At 42.0% G+C, this 22,296-nt stretch overlaps 1 protein-coding gene across 2 annotated transcripts in view; it reads left to right on the top strand.

The window, feature by feature from the left end:
- Positions 1–22,155, top strand: part of USP3 (ubiquitin specific peptidase 3) — a 61,070-nt gene extending 38,915 nt beyond the window's left edge. Inside the window, exons 5-13 of one of the 2 annotated variants that reach the window (XM_074966112.1) lie at positions 1,378–1,491; positions 2,353–2,466; positions 11,649–11,795; positions 14,415–14,521; positions 14,692–14,772; positions 16,356–16,474; positions 16,599–16,712; positions 16,831–16,898; positions 18,653–22,155. In XM_074966112.1, the coding sequence (XP_074822213.1) occupies positions 1,378–1,491; positions 2,353–2,466; positions 11,649–11,795; positions 14,415–14,521; positions 14,692–14,772; positions 16,356–16,474; positions 16,599–16,712; positions 16,831–16,898; positions 18,653–18,818 (1,030 nt within the window). In that variant the 3' untranslated portion in view covers positions 18,819–22,155. The remainder of the gene's footprint in view (positions 1–1,377; positions 1,492–2,352; positions 2,467–11,648; positions 11,796–14,414; positions 14,522–14,691; positions 14,773–16,355; positions 16,475–16,598; positions 16,713–16,830; positions 16,899–18,652) is intronic. The other variant, XM_074966111.1, reaches the window with a different exon arrangement.
- Positions 22,156–22,296: the final 141 nt, after the last annotated feature.

Below are 22,296 nucleotides of genomic sequence, written 5' to 3'. Positions count from 1 at the left end.
CTCCAGAGAGAGAGAGGCAGACCATTATCGCTGGGAAACGGTAACATAATTTGAGTGGCTGGTCACTGGGCCTGGTTTCGCACTAACAGATCTGTAGGTGCTCTAGTAGCATGATACCACTGGAACTCTGACCAGAGAGGCAAACCCGATTCTTGACACTTGTTGTCCAGGCCTTTGGAGACTGGGCTTTTGTGGAGTTGTGCTTGGTCTCCATTATGTCATCCTCTTGCTCCCCTCCCCCTTTAATGTACTAGTGACTCTATTTAATATGCAAGTTAGAAAATGTCACGCAGCCTGGCTGAGAGCTGCACTAAAATTTTTGTGACCTCAGTGACCCTTCCTTCACCCCATAAGTGCACGCTCTTCTGTGTAACAGCAGCAGCTCCTGCCCTCCTCATCCCAAAGTTAACACGTGTAATTGAATTATCATTGTATTGCTCACAAAAAGTAACTTCAAAATGTAACTTTGTACAGTATTTTGTGCATATTCACAGTAAAAATGCATCAGATGGTGCATCCCCAGGGCCAAATTGTCACTGGGTAGAGAGACAGTTGTGTACCTATATCTGAGCATGCAATTACATGGGCTCTGGCAGGAGATTGCTGGCCTCTTTCTGAAAACCAGGGCCAAATTCTCAGCTAGTGTAAATTGGCATAGCTCTGTTGATTACATTGGAAATACTCCAATTTAAACCAGCTGAGGATCAGGCCCTGGTCTTTTTAGTCTTGTCAGACCTGCTGTTTCACCCTTCTAATGATCTAGGTACAGTACTTGCCATCCATCTACCTTCCCTATCCCTCTGTAGTTCCAGCTAGATAGTGTATTACTGTATGCAATTCCTGCTCTTAACTGTTGAGTATTATGAATGTACTGTGTAATTACAATGTTTGTGTTTCACTGAGATATGGTGGCATAAGAGTGTTGGGGAAATTATTTTTATATGTAGTCTGTAAATCAATTTCTAATGCTTTAAGTTCCTTCCATATATATATAAACTATATTAAAGTCTACTGATACATTAATATTAATGCCACTTATAGACATGGATTTGTTTACAGTGAGCATGATGTAAGAACTCAACACTCAGTAATTCTGGAACCTTGGTATCGCCTAATCAAAAGAGAAAAAAGATATAATTGTTGCAGGTAACTGGGCCGGTGAATGCTGTTTAGTGTACCTGTGCTGAGTAGATAATTATATTGTAACACTAGATGCAACTTGACTAGTTCTCTTGATGGGGAACTTGAGCTATTCAGTGTTATAAGAACTAGTTCAAGAAGCCAAGTGAGCATCTCCACAGAATACTGTGCAAAGCACACGTATCCTTCCTATTATCTATTCTATATGTTTCTCACTCTCATTTCTTTTTCCTACAGTAACATTCAGCAGTTTTGCTGTTACTTCAAAGAGTTGCCAGCCGTGGAATTGCGGAATGGGAAAACAGCTGGCAGGCGAACTTACCATACCAGGAGCCAAGGGGATAACAACGTGTAAGTTAACAAATGTCTTGCTAATACTGAACTTCAAGAAGCAGCACTAGAAACTGAAAGAGGTAGTGCCAGGTGCTATTTGGGTGTATTGTACAAGTGGAGATGTTTACATAATTTCCACTGTTTTCTTGTAGCTGCCACAGGAGAGGAGAAGACTAGCATCCATCAAACAGTGCTGGAGTGAAGTTAAATATATTTAGAGCTGGAATTATTAACTTAACGGGGCTAGGTGTCACTTAGTGCTACTTAATTTTACTCGAAAAATTCTTTCCAATGTGCTCGAAAATTAGCACAGAAGCTTGGATTAAAAAAAATTGGCTGAAGGACCTTAAACAAGGATAATAAACACCGTATTGAGTTGTGGGAGAGCAGGAAAAATGTCTGCTAGAGTACCAGAGGGGGGTAGTTTTGGGCTTGGTTTATTAAACATCTTAGCACTAAATAATAGTATAGGTAACAACCTTGAGAGAATTTCAAGGTGAACAAGTGGACTGAATCTTCACCAACATGCAAATAATTGCGCGCACAAGATTTACAGGTACAATTTTAGAGGTGCTCAGATACTACAGTGATGAAAACTTGGATAGAAAATCTGTCCCGCTTCCAACCTTAACATCTGTGATTTCACAATGTTGCTAGTCTGTCTTCTCTACCCTGTCAGTTTTGTGGATTAGATTTAGATTGTAAGATTTTTAGGGACTTGGAATATATCTTTGTGTAAGAAGTTGAAATGATTTACCAAGTGAACCATTTTCATCAAAGGAAATTCTTTGATATTTGTACCACTGAAGTCCTGAAGATCAGCAAAATGTAGATCAGAGTATGAATCCACACTCATTCATTTTTACTTTCTCTCCCCAGTTCATTGGTTGAAGAGTTTAGAAAGACACTTTGTGCTTTATGGCAAGGGAGCCAAACTGCATTTAGCCCAGAGTCTTTATTTTACGTCGTTTGGAAAATCATGCCAAATTTTAGGTAAGTTCTGTAAGACAAAGAGCAGTGTTCTTGAATGTAACATTATGCCACCTGTGCCCTAATCTGGCTCCTGGAAAATACTCCATGCAGCCTTCCCCTATGCCCACAAATGTAGCTTTCAAATGTGACTTCACTTTAATCTAGAGACTTTCATTCATCAAGATAATTGCTTGTTGCCAATATGCACGCTGCATATAGTAGTCAGAGAAGACAAATCCCTTGTATACAGGGACTAGAGTACATAATTTTGATGAGTTTGCTTGCTTCTAGGGGCAGGAGAGCCAAGATAAGATCCTACAGTTCACCAAGAATAAGGAATTTACAGAACCCAAACTTTTGGCTATGATAGGAATGATATTTAAAAAAAAAAAAAAAAAGAGAGTTGCCATAGCCCTAAGTAAAGCATACTGGGCAAAACTTCCTTGATTCTCAAAACAGTCTAGCCACTGCCAATGTAACTCTAAGTAAGGGCTATAAGAGTCTATGGGTGTTACGCACACTGTCAAAAAAAGTTACCCAAGTAAATCAACAAAGTATCATTCCTCTCCAAGGTCTCCCTGTCCTGGCCCCTGAACCTCTTTCAAAGGAGCACTGAAACCTGTTAGGATTTGGGAAGGTAAGTTGCTCCATGTTCTCAGGTAGTAAAGATGTTCTGTTATCTGTTACATTTCCAGCAGTGCTGAAAAGATGCTGTGAACACACATGCTTAGCTGAATAACCCAGATAATAAAACTTGTATTCTTCACACTGCCTAATATGTATTTTACTGGCTTATGAGAATCAAGGAAGTTTAATACCAGTGGCTTCAAGCAATGGCCAAAACGTTCTAGGCATAAGAACATTATCTCTAATATCCTTGATGAGTTACCCTGTTATCAGTAATGAAGCTACCCTACAGATCTTGTGTGACTGAGCAGGGAAATCTGTTCTCTAGCAAATTTTCAGCACTGTGGGTTCTATCATGGCTTTTAACATAAAGTGCTGCCCTCTTCTGGGAACTTGGCACTCTCCGGGGAGAGGGAGAATTTGTGACCCATGGGTAACACCAGCTGTCTAGGAACACTTCATTAGTGAAAGGTACTAGTTGTGCACTCTGCCTTCCTTCGGCCATATCTGCCCCTCTATTGAGTGAAGCAAAATAATGCGGTAAGCTACATGGAAAGGAAAGTCAGCCACTCGCTATGTTTTCCCCTGAATTTGGAGGAGGGAGGGGCAGCGGCCTTGGCTGGAGGAGGAAAATAGACTTTCTGTGTTGAATTTCATCATGCTGTGTAAGTAACTGGTGTTCCATTTAGAGTCCCCAGTCTCCCTCTGCAATGTTAGCCAGCTCAGAGGGGCTACATGCAGGGTGGGCTTCGGATAAATGGACAGGATTGGAGCTGGTGGCATGACGGCAACAACCCAGCTACGCTGCTTGTGTTTGCACAAGGTGGAGTGATGGAGAGGCCTTGGAGCTGAGATTTGGTTGGTTTTTCCCATGAATCTCAGCCTTTAAGAGGTTTTAGCTAACTGTGGCATCTTCTGCCCACCCTTGCCACCACAGGCTGGGTCTCCCTAATAGAAAAGTGTAGCATAGTGGAAAGCAACTGGAAATTGCTGGTATTGCAGTATAGATCTCTCCAAATCCATGTGGGAATAGGGAATATAGCTCATGGCTAGGAATTGTATATTATACGTTCAGTACAGTTGTGGTAAAACGATGGCAAACTGTAGTGTGCCTCTGCAGGCTGTATCTTTGCTATGAAAGCTTGGTCTCTGAGCTGTCTAATATGACAGGTCTGCTGCACACGGGGAGAGAGCTTCATAGCCTCATGGTGGGTTGAAGTATGTTTAGTATTCTTCGTGAATTCTGAGGGTTTTTTCACCTCTGGTGACTGTTCCTTTTGTATCACGTTTTGCTGCCCATGGGAAAGAGAATGTGGATGGGCTGGATTGAATTGTTTAGGTGCACTGGGATCTGCTGTTTAGGTGCTGCTGGGATCTGAGGTCTGTGTGAGAAGCTGTATTCCTCACCACAGGAACTTTGGTCATTTTATTTTAGATTGTTCAGTTAATATTACAAATATATTTGTACTTGAGTGAACGGAATACAAACCTTACAAAGTGCTATATTATAAATGTAAATACAATAAAACATTTACAAACTAAATTACATCACATTTCAGATCAAATATATGTCCCATTTCATTTAAAATATCTGTCCTTTGGCTTAAGTAATGTTGTCTGTAACACATTCTTGCTGTTGATGCTATTTCCATAAATTTTCTTTCTTCTGTTGTAACTCTAAGCTATATAAAATGTGCATGTATCTATTAAACTAAGCAATTCCTTTATTAATTCAGTAACTTCTAATGACTGCATTTAAACCCCAGTCTTTCTTACATTGATCACACAGCTTGGAAAGAATTCTGCCTCATTCATTTGTTCTGGAGTGATAGTGCAGTTTGTATAAACATTAAACATCTTATGTTTAGTATCTATTCAAAGTTAACGTGCAGATATCACATCCTTTACTCGATAATCTTTTTAATTCTGAATTCCATCTCTAGTGACCTGATAAAGATAAATACCAATCAGGAAAACTACACATTAGAAATTTTAGATTTTGGAGTATTAATAATTTACTTCCAAAATATTTACTTGATGTTGTTGGTTTTAATAAATCTAACTCTCTATTGGGTAACAATTTGGAACCACTATTCTAACATAGTAATGGATTGAAGGTTCCTTACCTCTGCTTACATCTTGCACGCATAGTTGTTGCACAATAATTATTGTACTGTGACAAAAATTATTCTGAACATTTAGATAAAGCACTTAATTGTACCACCGATGATGTAAAAGGAATTAGAGGGGGAACCAAGCTGATCTTCTTAAGAGTTCAGGCTTCAGTTTGACGCAGCACAGCAGTAGTCTGCTCTAAATGTTCTGAGTCACAACTGCCTGCCTTTTCCTGGGTTTGATTTCACAGCTCTGCCTTTCACTGCTGTTGTGGCAAAGCTAGGCAGTTTCTCTGAGTAATGCTTGCTGTGACTGCTGGTTTGGAGGAAATAGCTCATGTTATGCTTGTTTGGGGACAAAGAAGGGAAGCTTATTTAAGGTTTTAGTGTTCGTTCACTTTAACCTTGGCTGAGATTTTGTAGGACGCTTGGTGTGCAGTGACTGCATTCTGCATTAGGCATGTCACCTTTCCTATGGGCATGTGCCAGCTTACGCATTCTGTGCTCACTCAACTAAAGAGGAAGTTACTCACCTTGTGCAGTAACGATGGTTCTTGGAGATGTGTGTCCCTATGGGTGCTCCCACTTTAGGTGTCTGTGTGCCCCTGCACCTCTAATCGGAGATTTTTGGTAGCAGTGTCCCTCTCTTGTGGTCTGCCTCGAGGCTATTTAGCACTGCATGGGTGACCCCCCCCACCCCCCCATTTCCTTCTCTACCACAGAGCCATATAGAGAACTCCGAAGTAGAGGGGAGGAGGGCGGGTTGTGGAGCACCCAAAGGGGGACACATCTCCAAGAACCATCGTTACTGCACAAGGTGAGTAACTTCCTCCTCTTCTTCTTTGAGTAGTGTCCCTATGGGTGCTCCACTTTAGGTGGCTCCGGAGCAGTACCCACCACTGGAGGCTGGGACTTTGGAGCGGAGTCTTTTACTACAGAGAGTACTGTGGAGTCGAAGATGGTGTCAGCGGCCAAATCTTCAGCGATCGCATAATGTTCTGCGAAAGTATGGACAGAGGCCCCAATCATTGCTCTATAGATTGGGGAGATAGGGGTATCCCTATGGAATATGATTGAGGTAGGAACTGATCTCATGGAGTGCGTATGGACGGCAGCAAGTTGCGCCCTTGCTAAGTGATTAATGCAACTAGAGACCCATTTGGATAGTCTTTGAGGAGATATCACAGAGCTTTTGGATCTTTCTGTGGACGAAAGGAAGAGTTTAGGGGATTTCCTGAAGTCCTTAGTCCTGTCCAAGTAGAATGCCAATGTCCTTCTAATATCTAGCATATGCACAATTGTCTCCCAGTTGTCACAGTGTGGTTTTGGGGAAAAAAAGGGAGATGGCTCTATTGATTCATATGGAAAGTGCAGAAAAAGTAGGGAGAAATGTGGAAACTTTTTTTTAAAAGACAAAGGCCATGAATGATGGGTGTGCCATCAGGGCTGCTGTTTCTCCTATGTGCCTAGATGAGGCGATGGCAATTAGAAATGCTGTCGTCATGGACAGGTGTAAGAGAGAGCAACTCGGAGGGAGGTCTAGTCCAAGCCCTGAGAACTAGATTAAAGTCCCAGGCTGGAGTGGGTGTTGTCACATGGGGGAAGAGAGTCCCAATGCCCTTAAAGAGTCTACGTATTAGTGGTTGAGCAAACTCCCCAAGTGGGAAGCCATTTTCGCCATGAGATGTACCTTAAGGGAGCTGAGGGAGAGTTTAAAATGTAGTGCAAAATCAGAGGGAGGAAAGATGAGGTTGGGTCTGTCCGTCTGGAATGGTACAAACTTGGAGTCGTTTCCATTCTGTAGATAGGTATGTGGAGTGGTCAACTTGTGGCTGTGTTGCAACATGCGTTTCAGCTTGTCAGAGCATTCTGCTTCTAAGCCTTGGAACAAAGAAAGATCCAAGCCTGGAGGCGGAGGACCCATGGGTTGGGGTGAAGGGTCAGCCCATTGTTTTGAGAGAGAGAGGGTGAGGAATGGGCTGACGTCAGAGGAACAGGAGGGCATATTGCCATCTGCGTCAGGTAAGGGTGCCAGACTTGTCATAGTCAAGAGGGGTAATCACAATAACTCTTGCTTTGTTTTGTTGAATTTTCAACAGAATCTTGGATAGGGTAGGAAATTGAGAAAAGACATACAAGTGGACCCTGTCCACTGGGAAGATGAGGGCAACAGCCAGTAAATGTTTCCCCAAAGGGTGGCTATATCTTGAAGCACCTCTGAATTCAGCATACACTCATTGTTGTGAGAAAATTCCACCTGAGACTGTTGGTTATCCCGTTCTGTATTCCTTGTAGACAGACAGCTGAGATGAGCACATTGTGATAGGTGCATCAATTCCAAAGTTTGAATGCTGTCTTGCAGAGGGAAGGAGATCTGGCAGCTCCTTGGCAGTTTATATAAAACATACAGGTCACATTAAGTCCATCATAACCTTTGTGTGTTGTTGTGTAGGTGAGCTCCCCAGCATATTAGGGAGACGTGTCCCAGGGTGGTGAATGTGGGAAGTGAGAGGAGCGCTGATGCTGTAAGGTGTCATTGTTCAGGCCCTGGACCAGCTCATCAGAGTGCTTATAAGAGGCAGTTTGAGAGTTCATGGACTGGGGTGCAGACTGTTCTCACTTTTGAGCCCTGGACCTCTTACACTGTGGCTCATAACAGCACAGAGATGCTGAGTATTGAGAAGATTGTGATCTGTGGTGTGGTTGAGAGGTATATCTTCTCTTCTGTTCCACAGTGTAGATTCCTAAGGCGGTCCGAGAATCCTTCAGGATGTGGAGAGAAAATCTGTCTTCTCCGCAGAGAGTTTGGTCCTTCAAATTGGAAGTCTGTAGCTCTTTGGGCAATCTAGAGAAGTGTAGCGAACAAAAAAAACAAACAAACCCACAACCCACCTCCGTACCACTGTCATGGAGACTGGGTGGGCAGCTGTAACAGCTACATCCAGTGGTGTCTCTCGGACTGGTCTGGCTATTAACTGACCTTCTCTAAGAATGGTCTGAATTTGTTCTTTTTGTGTTTCCAGTAATGTTTCAGAAACATCCTTGATTTCCCAAGATTAACAAAATTGTTTTGGCCATGACAGTTTGATAATTTGACTCTAAACAGTAATGTTGTCGATGAATACGCCATCTTGCGAAGCCTGATCAGATGGAGTTGACTTGGCATTATGTTGCTTGCTTCATGCATTAACCACATCCACTATGATGGAGTTGGGTTGCGGAAGATGAAAACGAAGTTTGCCTCTTTGGGTAGAGATGTAGGGTTGTTTTTGTTTACACTCTGTTGCTGGTTGGTGCAATGGAGGCTGGCTCTGCCAGATGATTTTGGTAGGATCTAGAATCAGCTAATTAATTGGGAGGACTGCTCTAGATGAGAAGCTAGTGTGCAGAATTTCCACCGACTTGTGATGTGTATCTGCCACCTCCTGTAAGGGAATCTGCAGCTCGTCTGCCACACTCTTGATAAAATCCAGAAAGTTCTTAAATCTTCACCTAGTGATGAGGGGTGGGCAGCACAGTCTCATCTGGGAGAGATGAGGAGAAGTGTGCTGAAGAGGTAGCTTCCTCTTCAGATTTTCCTTCCGTCCGTCCTTCCGTCCTTTCTTCCGTCCTTCCTTCCTTCCTGTTCTGAAAAAGCTTTCTTCTGCCCTGGCTCAGGTGCCAGGCTGTAGCAAACCATCTGGTGGACTCTCCCTGAGAGACACCGGAGACGGTCGCGCCATGTGTGTTACAATATGGCCTTGGGAGGGAGAGACAGGAAGGCAGGCACGGGCAGTTGGCATGATGGAATTGAGGATGACCCTTATAGTGTGTGGGCCACCTTGAGGGGCCAGGGAATGATCTCATCCTGGCCAGTGTCAGATTCGTCAGTGGGTAAGGGTGCCACTGACTGGGGTATTGGAATATACAGCCCAGTGCTAAGAGCGATTCTGGGTGCCGGGATGTGCTCAATACCGGGGTCCTGGTACCAAGTAATGGGGATTGTGGTTCTTCCCCAATCATCAGGTCTCCAGGGTACCAGAGTTCATGCAGGACCATGGGTTCATTTGGTACCACAGAGGAGGGTCCATGGTACATTGTCAGTACCGATAGTTGGGCAGAGCATTCCCCAAATGAGAGTTTTGCCCAGTACAAAAAGTTTGTTTGTGCCACTTTTTTAGAGACAGTATGGTAATTGTCTCTCCCTGGGTACTGAGGTCACAGGTCTCCAGAGTATCAGAGCACCTGTGTTACCATGGGCTCCTCCGGAACCCCAGAGGAGTGTCTGTAGTCAGTATCAAGGGCTGGGAAGGTGCAGAACACTTCCTAGATGAGAGTTTTGTTGCATCTGGTACCAAAGGGTTTCTCTATGCCACTCTTTTAGAGATGGTACGGTAACTGCCCTCTCCGGTGCAGTAGTTGCCCACAGTAGAACTCAGAGCAGCACAGAGCTTACAGAAGCCCCTTGCTGTGCGGAGGAGCTCAGAGCAGGAAGCCCCTTCTCAGGTTTCAGCTTCCAGAGCTTCCAATGACCAGGAGCAGCAGCTGAGCTCGCAGGAGGTTCCTCTGCTGGTATTGTCCTACCGAGGTGGCCACTCTGGGGAGTCCCACTGGCTGGCCAGCTACTGGGGGATTGGTGCTGAGATGGCCACACTGGCTGTTGCTGGTGCTGAGATGTTCCCCCTCTGGCTGGCCAGTTGCTCGGAGGAACGTTTCCAGGTGGCTGCTGCTTCTCTCTCTCTCTCTCTCTCTCTCTCCTCCTCTTCACCACTCGACCCCTTTTGAAGTGAAGGCTCCGGGGATGATCTGGGGTCAACACCCACGGGAGTCCCCTGCAGACTGAAGTGTTTTCTCTATAGGAGGAATTTTTACTTCAGCTCCCAGCTCCTGTGAGGCTGCAGTTTTAGGTGTGGCAGGTAAAGCACGTCTGTGAGAGAGCCAGGCAAGCTCCTGGGCAGGGGGTGTCATCCTCTAGCAGGGAGGAATATGCAGAAGAACATTGTCTTTATTTTTATTTTTTTAAACAACTGAAAAAGAAAATAATTATGAGTCTACTAGATGCCTGGGGAGGGGAGGGGGAATGCCCCCAGACAGGGAAGGAAAGTGAAGTTCTTTTCCTTTTTCTCTTTTCTTTTTAAACCAAAGGAATAAAATAAAATAAAATATTAGCCTGAGTACTTTTAGGGAGAACAAAGGTAACAAAACAAACACTACTTATGCTAATGACACAGATAAAGAAGGGACAATTGCTCGCAAAGGCGGTAAGGGGGGGTTGGTCCGGTGCCCTGAGGCAGATCAGGAGGGAGAGAGCACATGCTCAACAGGGAAACTGCTACCAAAAATCTCTGATTAGAGGTGCGGGGGCACACAGACACCTAAAGTGGAGCACCCATAGGGACACTACTCAAAGAAGAACCGCAGGTTCTCCAAGTCTAAGATGCGTTCCATACTGTTGAGAGTTTGCATAGACACTGCCCTTTCTGTTCATGACTTTAGAAACCACCACCCATCCCACTCAGCCACATAATATCCTGGTGGTAACTGCATCAGTTGCTTACATGGAATAGGAGAATAATATGTAATGGATTTTTAGCTTATTCGTGAAATTTAAAGCACCAGAACTGCAGAGACTGCAGCTCTCTGCAGACCATGGTTTGGGAACTTCTGTACTAATCCTATGAAGGGTTGTGTAGCTATCTGTAATTCTGATGTGTCCCCCCGCTTCATTTGGGGATGGGTGCTTTGAGTCTTATGACGTATTCATACAGATTCCTCCTGACTTTCCTTGAATTATTACATCCTTGAGCTTACTGGTAATTTACTGGTAATACTGTTCCCCTCTACGTTGCTACAAGTTAGGCAGCCAATCCAAGTGCTTGAAAGAAGTGCTTGGGCTTAACCAGTAGCCGCCTCATAACCACATAGGTTCACAATTGGTCAGCAGTTGCAGTGGCTTGGCACAAGTGTGACTCTGCGCCACGCTGCAATATGGGCTAGCCATGAAGGTCCAGCCCTCAAGGCTGCGCAGTAGTGAGAGTTACTGCCCATCCTTTCAAGAGGCAAGAATCAAGTACATGTACAATTATTGCTCGGTTTCAAGCACTCCTTTGTATTGTTTTAAAAAAACAAGGAATTTTGCTTTTAAATCTAAAGTCTTTTAAAAAAAAAATTGGACAAGAGGAGTGGGAAGTTTAGAATTCTGCTAGTTGTACACTTGTGCATACACAAGCCGTATCTTTGAGATCATATTGCACTCTGATCTGAACTAATTGCTTAGCTTGTCTAGACTAGTTCACTCCAGGCTTCCAGAGATATGTGTGGAAATTGTTTCCTAGTACAGCCAAAGTATTAGAAATTGCACAAACAAGTGTATCCTGTAAGAAACAGGGTTTGGTTTGGTTTGAATGTTGGAACTACTTTGAGCCAATATGTCAGAAATAAAGATGCAGTCTCTTTAAATTCTCTGAATATTTTTGTGTTAAGGGGATACCAGCAACAAGATGCCCATGAATTCATGCGTTACCTGTTGGACCATCTACATTTGGAACTCCAAGGTGGCTTTAATGGTGTTTCCCGCTCGGTAATTTTGCAAGAAAATTCAGGTCTCTCTGCAAGCAACAAATGTTGCATGTAAGATATTGTTCTAATTCCTTCAACAACTTACCATCATGGTGGGGCTCCATGCATGAATCAAAGTATCCTGTGGGAGTGGTCTGCCCTATGGCGGCATCATTTTGTATATTTAAACAAATAAGCTAAAGTAGCATCACACTCTGGAGCCTCTTAGTCAAAGCACCCAAGCCTTATTGTGTCTTGGATCAATTGTTTTTTTCATAGTAGTTATGGGAATTGGTTAAAATAAATAAAATAGTTTATCTGGTGGCTGTGAATGTGACGCTTTAATTCAGTATCTCTCAAAATAAAACCAATCCTATTTTTTTCTGTATACAACTGTCTTGAGTTCAGGCTAAACAAAATTACACACTGATCAATGGCATGTTAATTATAAACGGGCAACAGGTTTTTTACATGAGTGGAACAGAAAGTGGCAGTACATTCAAGATTTGCCATAACTGGATTTTTTTCCTGGCAATACAACATTCTGTATTTGTATCTCACCTAAGAGATACCCTTGAAGCAGCTGCTGCTTTAATTTGCCTTTGATAATGTTGTAGCGTTTCCCTTCAGTTTTCCTACCGTTCCCTGTTTTGAAAGTGAAGCACTTTTGGGTGTCTTTCAAATCTTTTGGTCTGGAAATGCTGACACTTCCTGAATTATTTTTTCTAAGTGTGCTCTGCTAGATTGAAAACAGCGCTGAGACCAAAACATTTATTTTGCTTTAGGCAGGAATGTTAACAGTCAGTTCAGCCTGGATTTTGGTCACTGGGCAGACTCCCTATGTTAGGATTATCTGAGAGTTATGTCAGTCCTGATCTATGCAGGGAAATGGATTACATGTTAAACAGGCCTGAGCAGGGCAGGTGAGTACTGCATAGGCTTGATTACAGTATGTTACTCGTGTTCTACAACCCACTTTTAGTTAACTCTGTAAATAGCTGTTTTGCCTGAAGTCACCGGTCTTACAGGGCTAGGAGTGTGCTCTTTAGTATAAAATAAAATGAGTCAGTACATTTCTTGGTTCATGCAAAACACATGCACCACAATCAACTGAATCTAAAAATCCTATTAGATTCGGATACAGAATGTTGCAGGGTTGGTTTTTAGAGTATCTGGCCCAAAATCTTGCAATCCTCAGCTGATCTGAGCCTGGAAAAACTCTGAGGCTTGAAAGGCAGCTTTGCCTCAAAAAAAGATTTGCCCCAATGAGATCAGTGTACAGATAGTGCTGTAAACTTGCCTTAAACAAAATATTGACAGTTTATTAATCAGGTCTGAAGGAGGTGGCTTGTAATCTCACAGCGCAGGTTTTCTGCAGCCCAGCAGGTGGTTGGAAACCTGACCATATAAACTAGCAAATTATTCTGGTTTCTTGTAATGTTAATTACTTTGAAACATTTGTTTTCATTAAGCATTAACAACATGGCAGTGTTAGGAATTTACACTTGAATGTTTTAAAAGGTCAGTGTCCCCAGTTGTTACTTATTTCTGTTGTCCTTCATCTTTCTCACCACCTCCACCATTGTAATGGCTTCCAGGGGTAAGAACAGGAGAAAGCAGTGCTCCTGGCAGTTAGCCTGAGGTTTTGTATCAGACAAACACAAGTTGATAGGGTGGGTTTTTTTCCTTTCCTCAGCAGAAAAACAGTTGTTTCTTTCTTCATATAGTACTACATTATGGAAACACATCTCATGGTGCATATAGCAGTACTGCTTTGGCCGGGTTGAATTAGCAGTCTAGCTAAGAATCTCCTTCTATTTTGGAGCTTTTAAAACAAAAAGATTACTATAAGTGCCTTATGAATGTACAAAAGAATGATGACACAACGTTTAGCATGTTCTTGCAATGTAAATGTCTTTTTGGAGGTGACTAAATGGGAGGAAACCTGCTTTAAAAAGCCCTAAAGATGTGCAGTGTAAAGTAGGGAGCAGGTTCAAAGAGAAAATACACCCTAGTTCACCTAGCTTGAGAGACTAGGGTGACCAGATGACGAGAACAAAATATCGGGACGCATGAGGGGGCAGCCACAGGCTCACACCCCCCCCCCCCCCCAACCAGGGCTGGCTCTAGGTCTTTTGCTGCCCCAAGCAGCAAAAAAAAAAAAGTGCTGCTGAAGCAAAATATCAGGACAAATGGCGTCCTGACCGTACATCGGTCAGGACACGGGACAAACTACTAAATATTGGGACAGTCCCGATTTTATCAGGACGTCGTGTCACCCTATGAGAGACAGCTGTTGCATAGAAAATTGCTCTTAAAAATAATATTATAATAATATTAAATCATATGCGTTCTGGAGAGAATGGACTGTATATAAACACAGCCTTTAAAAAGATTTGGGATGCTTATCTAGTTTTTCCATTGAAGATCTGTTTCTTATGAACACCTGCATAGAATATAGATACCTGTTTTTTCTAGGTTTCCAGTATCTTTGCTGTATTAACATTTGCTTTGTGGAATCTAGTGATGGGTGAAAGGGCCATGTAAATTAACCCAATCCTTGTTTGTTACACCCAGATCAAACTGCCTGATGGTTTTTGACGTTGTAAGCAATAAAATATTTCACATGCTAAAATGCAGCCTAAAACAGAAATTCTGATGAGTTTCTTCTCTTCATGGTGGTTTGTTTAGAAATGGAGCCTCTACCGTTGTCACAGCTATATTTGGAGGCATTCTTCAAAATGAAGTAAACTGCTTAATATGTGGGACTGAATCTAGAAAGTTTGATCCATTCCTAGGTAAGGTATCTTTCTCTTGCAAAATATTGGCTATCATGTTTAAAGCTCTGAATCTTCATGTATCTGACAAATGATATGTGCTGGGGTTGGGATTTTACAATGAAAGACTTCAGTGAGAACTAAGTTTTTATTTTGATCTAAGAAATTCAGTTGTATTTTTTCTTTCCTAGACCTTTCACTAGATATTCCAAGTCAGTTCAGAAGTAAACGTACTAAGAATCAAGAAAATGGACCAATGTGCACACTACGAGGTAAGAGTTCGTGGTGAGTGAAATCTTGGCCACCCTGAAATCAATAGGAGATTTTTCAGCTGACTTCAGTGAAGCCAGGATTTCACCCAGAATGTTTGTAAATGTGATTACTGCAACCATATCCCACTCAGTTCTTTATCTGGAACATGATAGTGCCTTTAGGGGAGGGGGAGATTTTATTTCTTGAGTTAGAGTCCAAAATTAACTATTTTCAGAATTACATGGATCCAGTTTAAGATTGAACTTTCACTGAAGCAGAGATATAAGGTTGAGAGAGAAGAAATCAAAATATTAGTGGACTATTAAAATGGCTGGATTACAAGCCCTGGCTCCTGAATTCCTCTGTATAGCACCAGCAGTGCAAGCTTCACCCACCACCCCATCAGTGTGCTTCAGAAATGAGCTGTAAGGGTTAGTGGGTACTTTAGCCTCCATGTCTGTTCAATCCTTGGCCTTTATGAAGAGAGTGCCTACAAAGGGTAACTGCCCACTAGAAACCAGCCAGAACTCATCTCTTGTATTCGCACGGCTTTTGTTCAAGTTCTGTGCTTGAAAAGGCAGTATTGGCACTATGCTTCTTGCATGCAATAGGGATAGATGTTGCCTGTTCTGCCCATTTAAAAATTGTGTATAAATACTGATGAACCAATAATCCCATCCTTGGACTTTCATTTAAGGAGTACAAACCTGTGTAGCTTGTGAAATGTTTAACAAGGGGAGGGCATTCTTCTTTCTCTACCCACCCAGTCCCCAAAGACAAAGTATCTGTGATATAGATCAACTTTTTCCTAACTTAATAGTTTGATGGGAAGGCTATTCAGTTTCTGCTGACAACAGTGGCGCTGGAACATTTTTAATAGGGAGGTGAGGGGGTGCTGAAAGCCATTTCCCTTACGCCTGTCCGCCCCCCTCCATCCCCCAGACAGGAGTAAGGAGTCTGAGGCTGGGGTTACAGTTGGGGGTGGGCGTGGGGCTGGCAGCCAGGACCCATGGCCGGGACCCCTGAGTGCGGGGCCAAAAGCGGAGGCGCGGGGCTGGTGGTTGGGAACCCCAAGTACGGGGCCAGGAGCCTGGTGCGGGGCCAGTAGCGGAGGCGTGGGGCTGGCGGCTGGGACCCAGCGTGCAGGGCTAGGAGCAGAGCCTTACATAAAATCTGGGAGTGCTGCAGCACCCCCTGGACCTCTAGTTCCTGTGCCCATGTCTGATAGTCTACGAGCAATTCCTCCTGTAGGTGAGAAGGAAGTTTGTTTGATACCCAGATTTCTTTATTCTGAGTTACCATTAAATCCATGCTCTCAAAGTCAAGGAATTTAGCATGATGCAATAATGTTGGCATAATGTTGCCACAGCTGCATGAACCCGTACAGAGCTAATCAAAAGTGCAGTTGGTCTTGTCTTCAGTCAGAGGTGAGATCTGAAACCTTTTGAATTCTCTAGTTGGTGACCGTAGGAGCAGTGCTGGCTCTACTTCACTCTATTTTCTGTTGATCCAAATGCTAACTTTGGCATGTTTACAATAAATATTTTACACTTTTCGTATCCTTTGGCCTCTTGTTAGTGCTTCTGAATTTTCTTCCTTTTAGATTGTCTTCGCAGTTTTACAGACTTGGAAGAACTTGATGAGACAGAGCTCTATATGTGCCACAAATGTAAAAAGAAACAGAAATCCACCAAAAAATTCTGGATTCAGAAACTACCAAAGGTTAGTGCAAATATCAGTGTGTGGTGAAACTTTAAAGGAAATTAATAACTTGACCAATAAACATATGTAACCATAATCAAAGATTTAACCTAATGAACTGTGTCTTTCATGTTTAATACCATAGGTGCTATGCCTACACTTGAAACGATTTCACTGGACAGAATATCTGAGAAACAAGGTTGATACATATGTAGAATTTCCCCTCCGGGACCTAGACATGAAATGCTACTTGTTAGAGGTACAGAGACTCTTACTGATATATACACTGGAAATTTATTCTGTTTTATTGTATGTTATGGAACACAGAAGGTGCCAGTTGACTTCTTAAAAGCTGTTTTCTCTACTTTGAACTGCAGCCGGAGAACAGTGGCCCAGAAAGCTGTCTATATGATCTTGCAGCTGTTGTTGTACATCATGGTTCAGGGTAAGTATGCTGAGTGAGTACCTGGGGTGAAGTACTGACTGGCCTTATTGAAGGCAGCGGCCAAACTCCTTTTGACTTCATTTGGGGTCAGGACTTCACCCCTAATGTGCATGTCGGTTCTGGTAGCCGCTATGCTAACATGGAAATAAAAAGCAGCTTTATATTCCGATGGGGACTTTTACCAAAAATGTTAATTGTTCAAAATATCGGAGGTCGCCTGCTGGGAATCTCCACTCTTGTCCCCTGAGTAATAGGTGGAAATCTGACACTTATTGAAAATAAGCCCAGTCCCTTTGCTACTTTCAAATTGGAAAGTAAAGTCATTCTGGAAAGTATTTAAACTGAGTGAAAGGTCCTATGGCCATAAAAACTGACATTTCATGTAGCCACTTACAATTAAATGTCAATGTTTCTTCTTTGTTCAGCTTAAAAGCACATGCAGATTTATGCAAAGGGAAAGTGCTCATCTAGAACAATGTAGACTTTAGACTGGCAGACTGACAGCAGTGGTCCTCTCCCCCAGGAGTGAAGCTTCAAACTGAGAGCCAACTGGGATGCTGGAAGTTGGACAGTAGTTGTATTTTGAATAAAAGATATTTTGCAGCCCTTGATGGATCCTTTGAGAGTCAGGAGTAGTGACATGAGGACTTTCTTCCTCCAGGATATTGTGTAATCAAGTCCCAAGATTGAGGGATGGTGGGACAATTCTTTAGAAGAAACTACACTGTTTTCTAATAGTGGGAGTTCTTGCTGTTGTCACTGGAACTCACTTTTCTATCTCAGTTGAATTGAGGGTGTTTTCAGCAAACATGTATTTGAAAACGTTCACTCTAGCAGGTTGCCCTTGTTGCTTTCTGCCGAAGATGAGTGGTCTGAATCTGAAGTAGTACTAAATCAAACGGTATGACTTTCAAACGGAGTCTTCATTAGGACTACCACAGAATGCCCCTGGCAGCTGCTTCAAAGCTCAGAGAAAACAAAATGTAGTTGTAATGGACATCCAGTGTAAACTGGACATGATTGGAATGGAATTAGACAGGTGTGAACTATGATGATATATAAGATACAGCTGTTAGTCATGCAAGCGTGAGATGGCCTTGTCTTGAGGCAGCATGGGTAATGAAACTTGGCTGTTTTCTGGTTCTTAATTATATGTACAAGGATTCGAGACATGGGATCTGTATAAAAACTTCAGTTAGTTTCCAGCCTATGTTCATTGTGATGACACTTTCCCTGTGCGCTTGCTTTGAAATCATGTACTTCAAACAGGATTCTGCTAGAACTAGTTGGAAGGAATTCTGAATATAAAATTAAATGACAGAACATGGTAAAACTCAAATTTTATTTCTGTTTGTAGGCTGATGATTACTTTTATCTTAATACTGAACCTGATCTTACAGAGGCAAAACTTGCATTGAAGTTCACTGGGGTTTTGCTTGCCTGATGGGGTTGGATTATGCTAACACTCTGATAGATACTTTTATGAAGTCCCCAAAAGGAAGCAATTGTCTGCATGTGGTTGGTATCAAATCTTGACACTACTAAAGATGCTATTGCATGGAATATCTTTCTTAAACACCTTTGGGCTTAAGCTAACAATTATGGAGGCTGTCCAGTTTCCCCCCCTCTAACCTGGGTGAAGCCTTGTGATAGAATATAGTCAATTAGCGCTTGCCCTGTTGTCCTGTTGAGCGGAGAATGAGGTGGTAAATTTCCTTTTGTTGTTCCCACTTGGTGTGTCTCTTTGCTTTCAGTGTTGGCTCTGGACATTACACAGCCTATGCAACTCATGAAGGTCGCTGGTTCCATTTCAATGACAGTACTGTAACTCTGACCGACGAGGAGACCGTGGTAAAGGCAAAGGCCTACATCCTCTTCTATGTGGACCGGCAGGCCAAATCTGGATCTGATAAACTTTAATACCTCCTTTTAATCCTCACTTATCAAGTCCATCGGACAAAACATTTCCAATTCTCCATAAATACTTGATCCAAGACTATTATTTTCATTGTGCACTTTCCAACTTCCTCGTGTGGGTTTTAGTTTTGTTGTGTCAAAGGTAGCAGTTGACTTATTGAACTTGGACACAAACTAACTTTTTTTTTTTTTAGTTCTACCAGAAAACCTCAGCAGATATTTTGATTTGTTGCTTTAGCTGTGATAACTCAATTTTTATATATATAGTTTCATGAACTACTTAGCTATTTGATATTAATGTTTTCAGTTCTCACTTTCTAAAGGCACATTTACATCAGAGAAGTTTTTGTATCCTCTTTATAAGCAAGAGAAATGTGTTCCTGATTACGAAGAGCAATAGAATTTCATGCTGCTCTCACAGCTGTTTTGTAGATAAGATTGAATCACTTTTAAATCAAGGAATTGCTCGCACATACTGTTTGCCCCAGTGCAAGAAACTTAACAGTGACCTCTGAACAATCACTCTTTGCCTGCAGAAGAGATGAGTAAGTAGACTGGGTAATTGCTGCTATCAGTGTGTATCAAGGCTGCTGTCTTTCAGGACTCCTTGTAAATAAATAAATAGTTGATTCAGTTGTATTTGTACTGCAAATTCAAGTGTTTCTCATTTGTACTTTTTCCCCTACAAAAGAGACATTTAAATTATTACCCTAATCATATATGTGTCTTGGGATTTTAATTTACTTTTTTAAAACTGAAATGGAATTGCTAGGGTGATATCTCAATTTTTAGCATTTATCCCAAAGTTTGATAGCAAGCACTTGCTTTTGAAGCTAGCAGGCTCCATGGGATTTGGCCACTGTCCCTTTTTATATCCTAAAATGAGAGTTCAATGTGGGGGCTTCAGAGAGGAGAGGTTTTTGTCTCAATATAACCCCCATTTGCCCACATCCCCTTCCAACTCCATTTAGGAGTGAAAGACAGGTTTGTTATGGGTTTGGAGATAGACTTTGCATGACAAGTAGTTCTACCTAATCCAGACTCAGGCTCAAAGTGGTAGGGAAGATGATGTATTCAAATCTGTATGCAGCGATATTACAGCTCATGCAAATTGTGGAGCTAACACTGCCCCTTTAGGTGAGCATATACCCTCACTAACTGCAGTATTTAATTAGTAGTTCAACATTTCTCATGGTCTCTTTCCCAAAAGAAGAGGCAAGATATTATTTCTGATGTTGAAATGTAAGCCATCTGTTTATATTAAGCCTTTTATCAGCTTAATGGAAGAGGAATTCAGTGTTAGCAGCTGGAATTTCAGCTGTTCTGGTACTGCTGAGAAAGAGGAGCCCAGTATAAATTGAATGACACTGAACTCAGCTTTCCCTCCTCCTCTGTTTGCCTACTGCCTTTCACCACACTCCCATCATCTCAAAAGCCTGTGGGAAGGCTGGAGCTCCCTGCCTGCCAAGTCAGCTATCCCACCAGACCCCTCTTACTAGTGATATAGGCCCATGAGTTTACAAACAGGTGTGTTTATATTTAACTGAGTAAAAACATCTGCCTTCCCCTGGTTGCATCTCCTTGAAAGGCCACATTAGTCAGCAGGTAGATATAGTATGCATTTCAGTATTAGCTGACTAAGCACTGTGCTCCTGACAATTGCAAAAAAAAAGTTTTAATTACCTGTTTGGTCCTTCTCAGATGGCTTTTACCACTGTCATTTAAAAAGAAATTGGCTTTGTATAAAACTGCAGAAATGTTCAATATTGCTAAATTATGTATGAAAATATGTAAACTATACACTTACCTAAACCTAGTAGTGACTATCACTTGATATGTTAAGTGGCAGATATACCAGGATGTCTTTATTTTGTTGGTGAACAATAAATAATTATTCATTGCTTCAAACTATAGCCATCAGCTTGTTAACTACTGTTTTTAGACCTTATCTTCTGATCAGAACCAGCAGCTGTTACCACATTTAAACAAAATAAAAAGGTAATTGGCAGAATTCATTAACTGATGGCAATTCTGGGGATTAAACCTTGGGCCACTGGCACCTGAGCCAGTGCTGTATGTTACTTAGATTGCTCTAGAATTTGTTTGTTTAATATATGTGTTAATCATGTAATGATCTGGACATTTTGTTCAACTCTCAGTGAATTTAGTGCATATTGTTCAGCCACTCAGTGATGTAAATGTGCCTTTCTGTATTTTTAGGAACTTAAGTTCGTAAACTTCATCAACGTTATTCCCTTCATTTTAAAGGCAATTGTTTCTCTTAAGTCATCAACTTTGTCTCTTACACTTTTTTCCTCTCAATACAATTTCTCATGTATCATAAGTGAATTGTCTTAGCCAATGGCATATGTCTTATTCTGTTTAGGGCCTGGCCCTCAGAACACCATGTAGTTGTCATAGTTTGTTCTTGAAGCAGTTTCTGAAACAACTTAGCCATGTGTGTCTATGGGACAAGTACACTGTAAATCCTTTCCTAATGTAGCTTACTCCCACTGCAAACACAGCTGGACAGTGTAAGCAATTCATTGTGGCAACACAAGTATTTCTCTTCCTGGTGGAGAATTTTCCTTATCCACTGTATTCTAGTCAGTGTCAAAAACAAAACCAAGCAACTGAACCAGTAACCTATACTGTACCTGGCTTAGTATTACACTTTTAATCTTACATGTATATCGTATATTTATCTACTTTCTTTGAGCAGATTGGGGGGAAATGTCATTTTAAGCCCAATCTGTTTCTTTTCTATTCGTCACTGCTGGTCTGATTTGCCTTCTGCAAGCAAATGTTTTTTGCAGTTCAAAAACTTGGCCAGTATTCTACACCAAAAGAAAAAGGTTGTCCTTGGGGGGTGGGGGTGTTCATTGTTTAAAGTTGCATCTACAACTGGAAATGCAGTTTATGTAAAGCTAGTGGAATTCACAGTTGGTCACGCCTGCTTCAGCAGATTGCATGGTCCTATATAGTATGGTGCGCTCCTACAAGGAGTACATGCAGATGGTGCTTTTCCCAGTGATCAATGATGTCATGTGAAGTGGGTTTAAAGCAGAAGGCCATTTGTAAAACTTGCTGAATGGATAGAAAGCGTGACACTTGTGGTGTTCAAAAGTCTGCCTAATGCTGTTTCGCTACTGGTGTGTCTGTGTCTTACGAATGAGGTAATCAGCACCTTGAAAACTCCATTGTGCTTTAGAATATCCTCTAGTACTGTAGTGCCATAGATGTAATTGTTTACCATTAAAATCTAATGTGTAAGTTTCAGTGAGGACCATTGACTGTGCTAAATCTTGTGTTGGAGCATTAATGGGGTGAATGCAAGTTACAACTCAAAATCATAAAATGTTTTTATGGAATGTACCATTAAAAGCTCTCTTTAGAATGTGAAAAACTTCCTATCCTGCCTCAGGTTCTCAGTGTGTGAGTAAAACTGCTTTTTAGAATCCTGTGCAGGGGCAATGGAATC

The sequence above is a fragment of the Natator depressus genome, chromosome 10 (assembly GCF_965152275.1).
Source record: "Natator depressus isolate rNatDep1 chromosome 10, rNatDep2.hap1, whole genome shotgun sequence".
Taxonomy (NCBI): domain Eukaryota; kingdom Metazoa; phylum Chordata; order Testudines; family Cheloniidae; genus Natator; species Natator depressus.
Note: the sequence above shows the minus strand (reverse complement) of the source record. Positions and strands in the feature narration are given on the sequence as shown.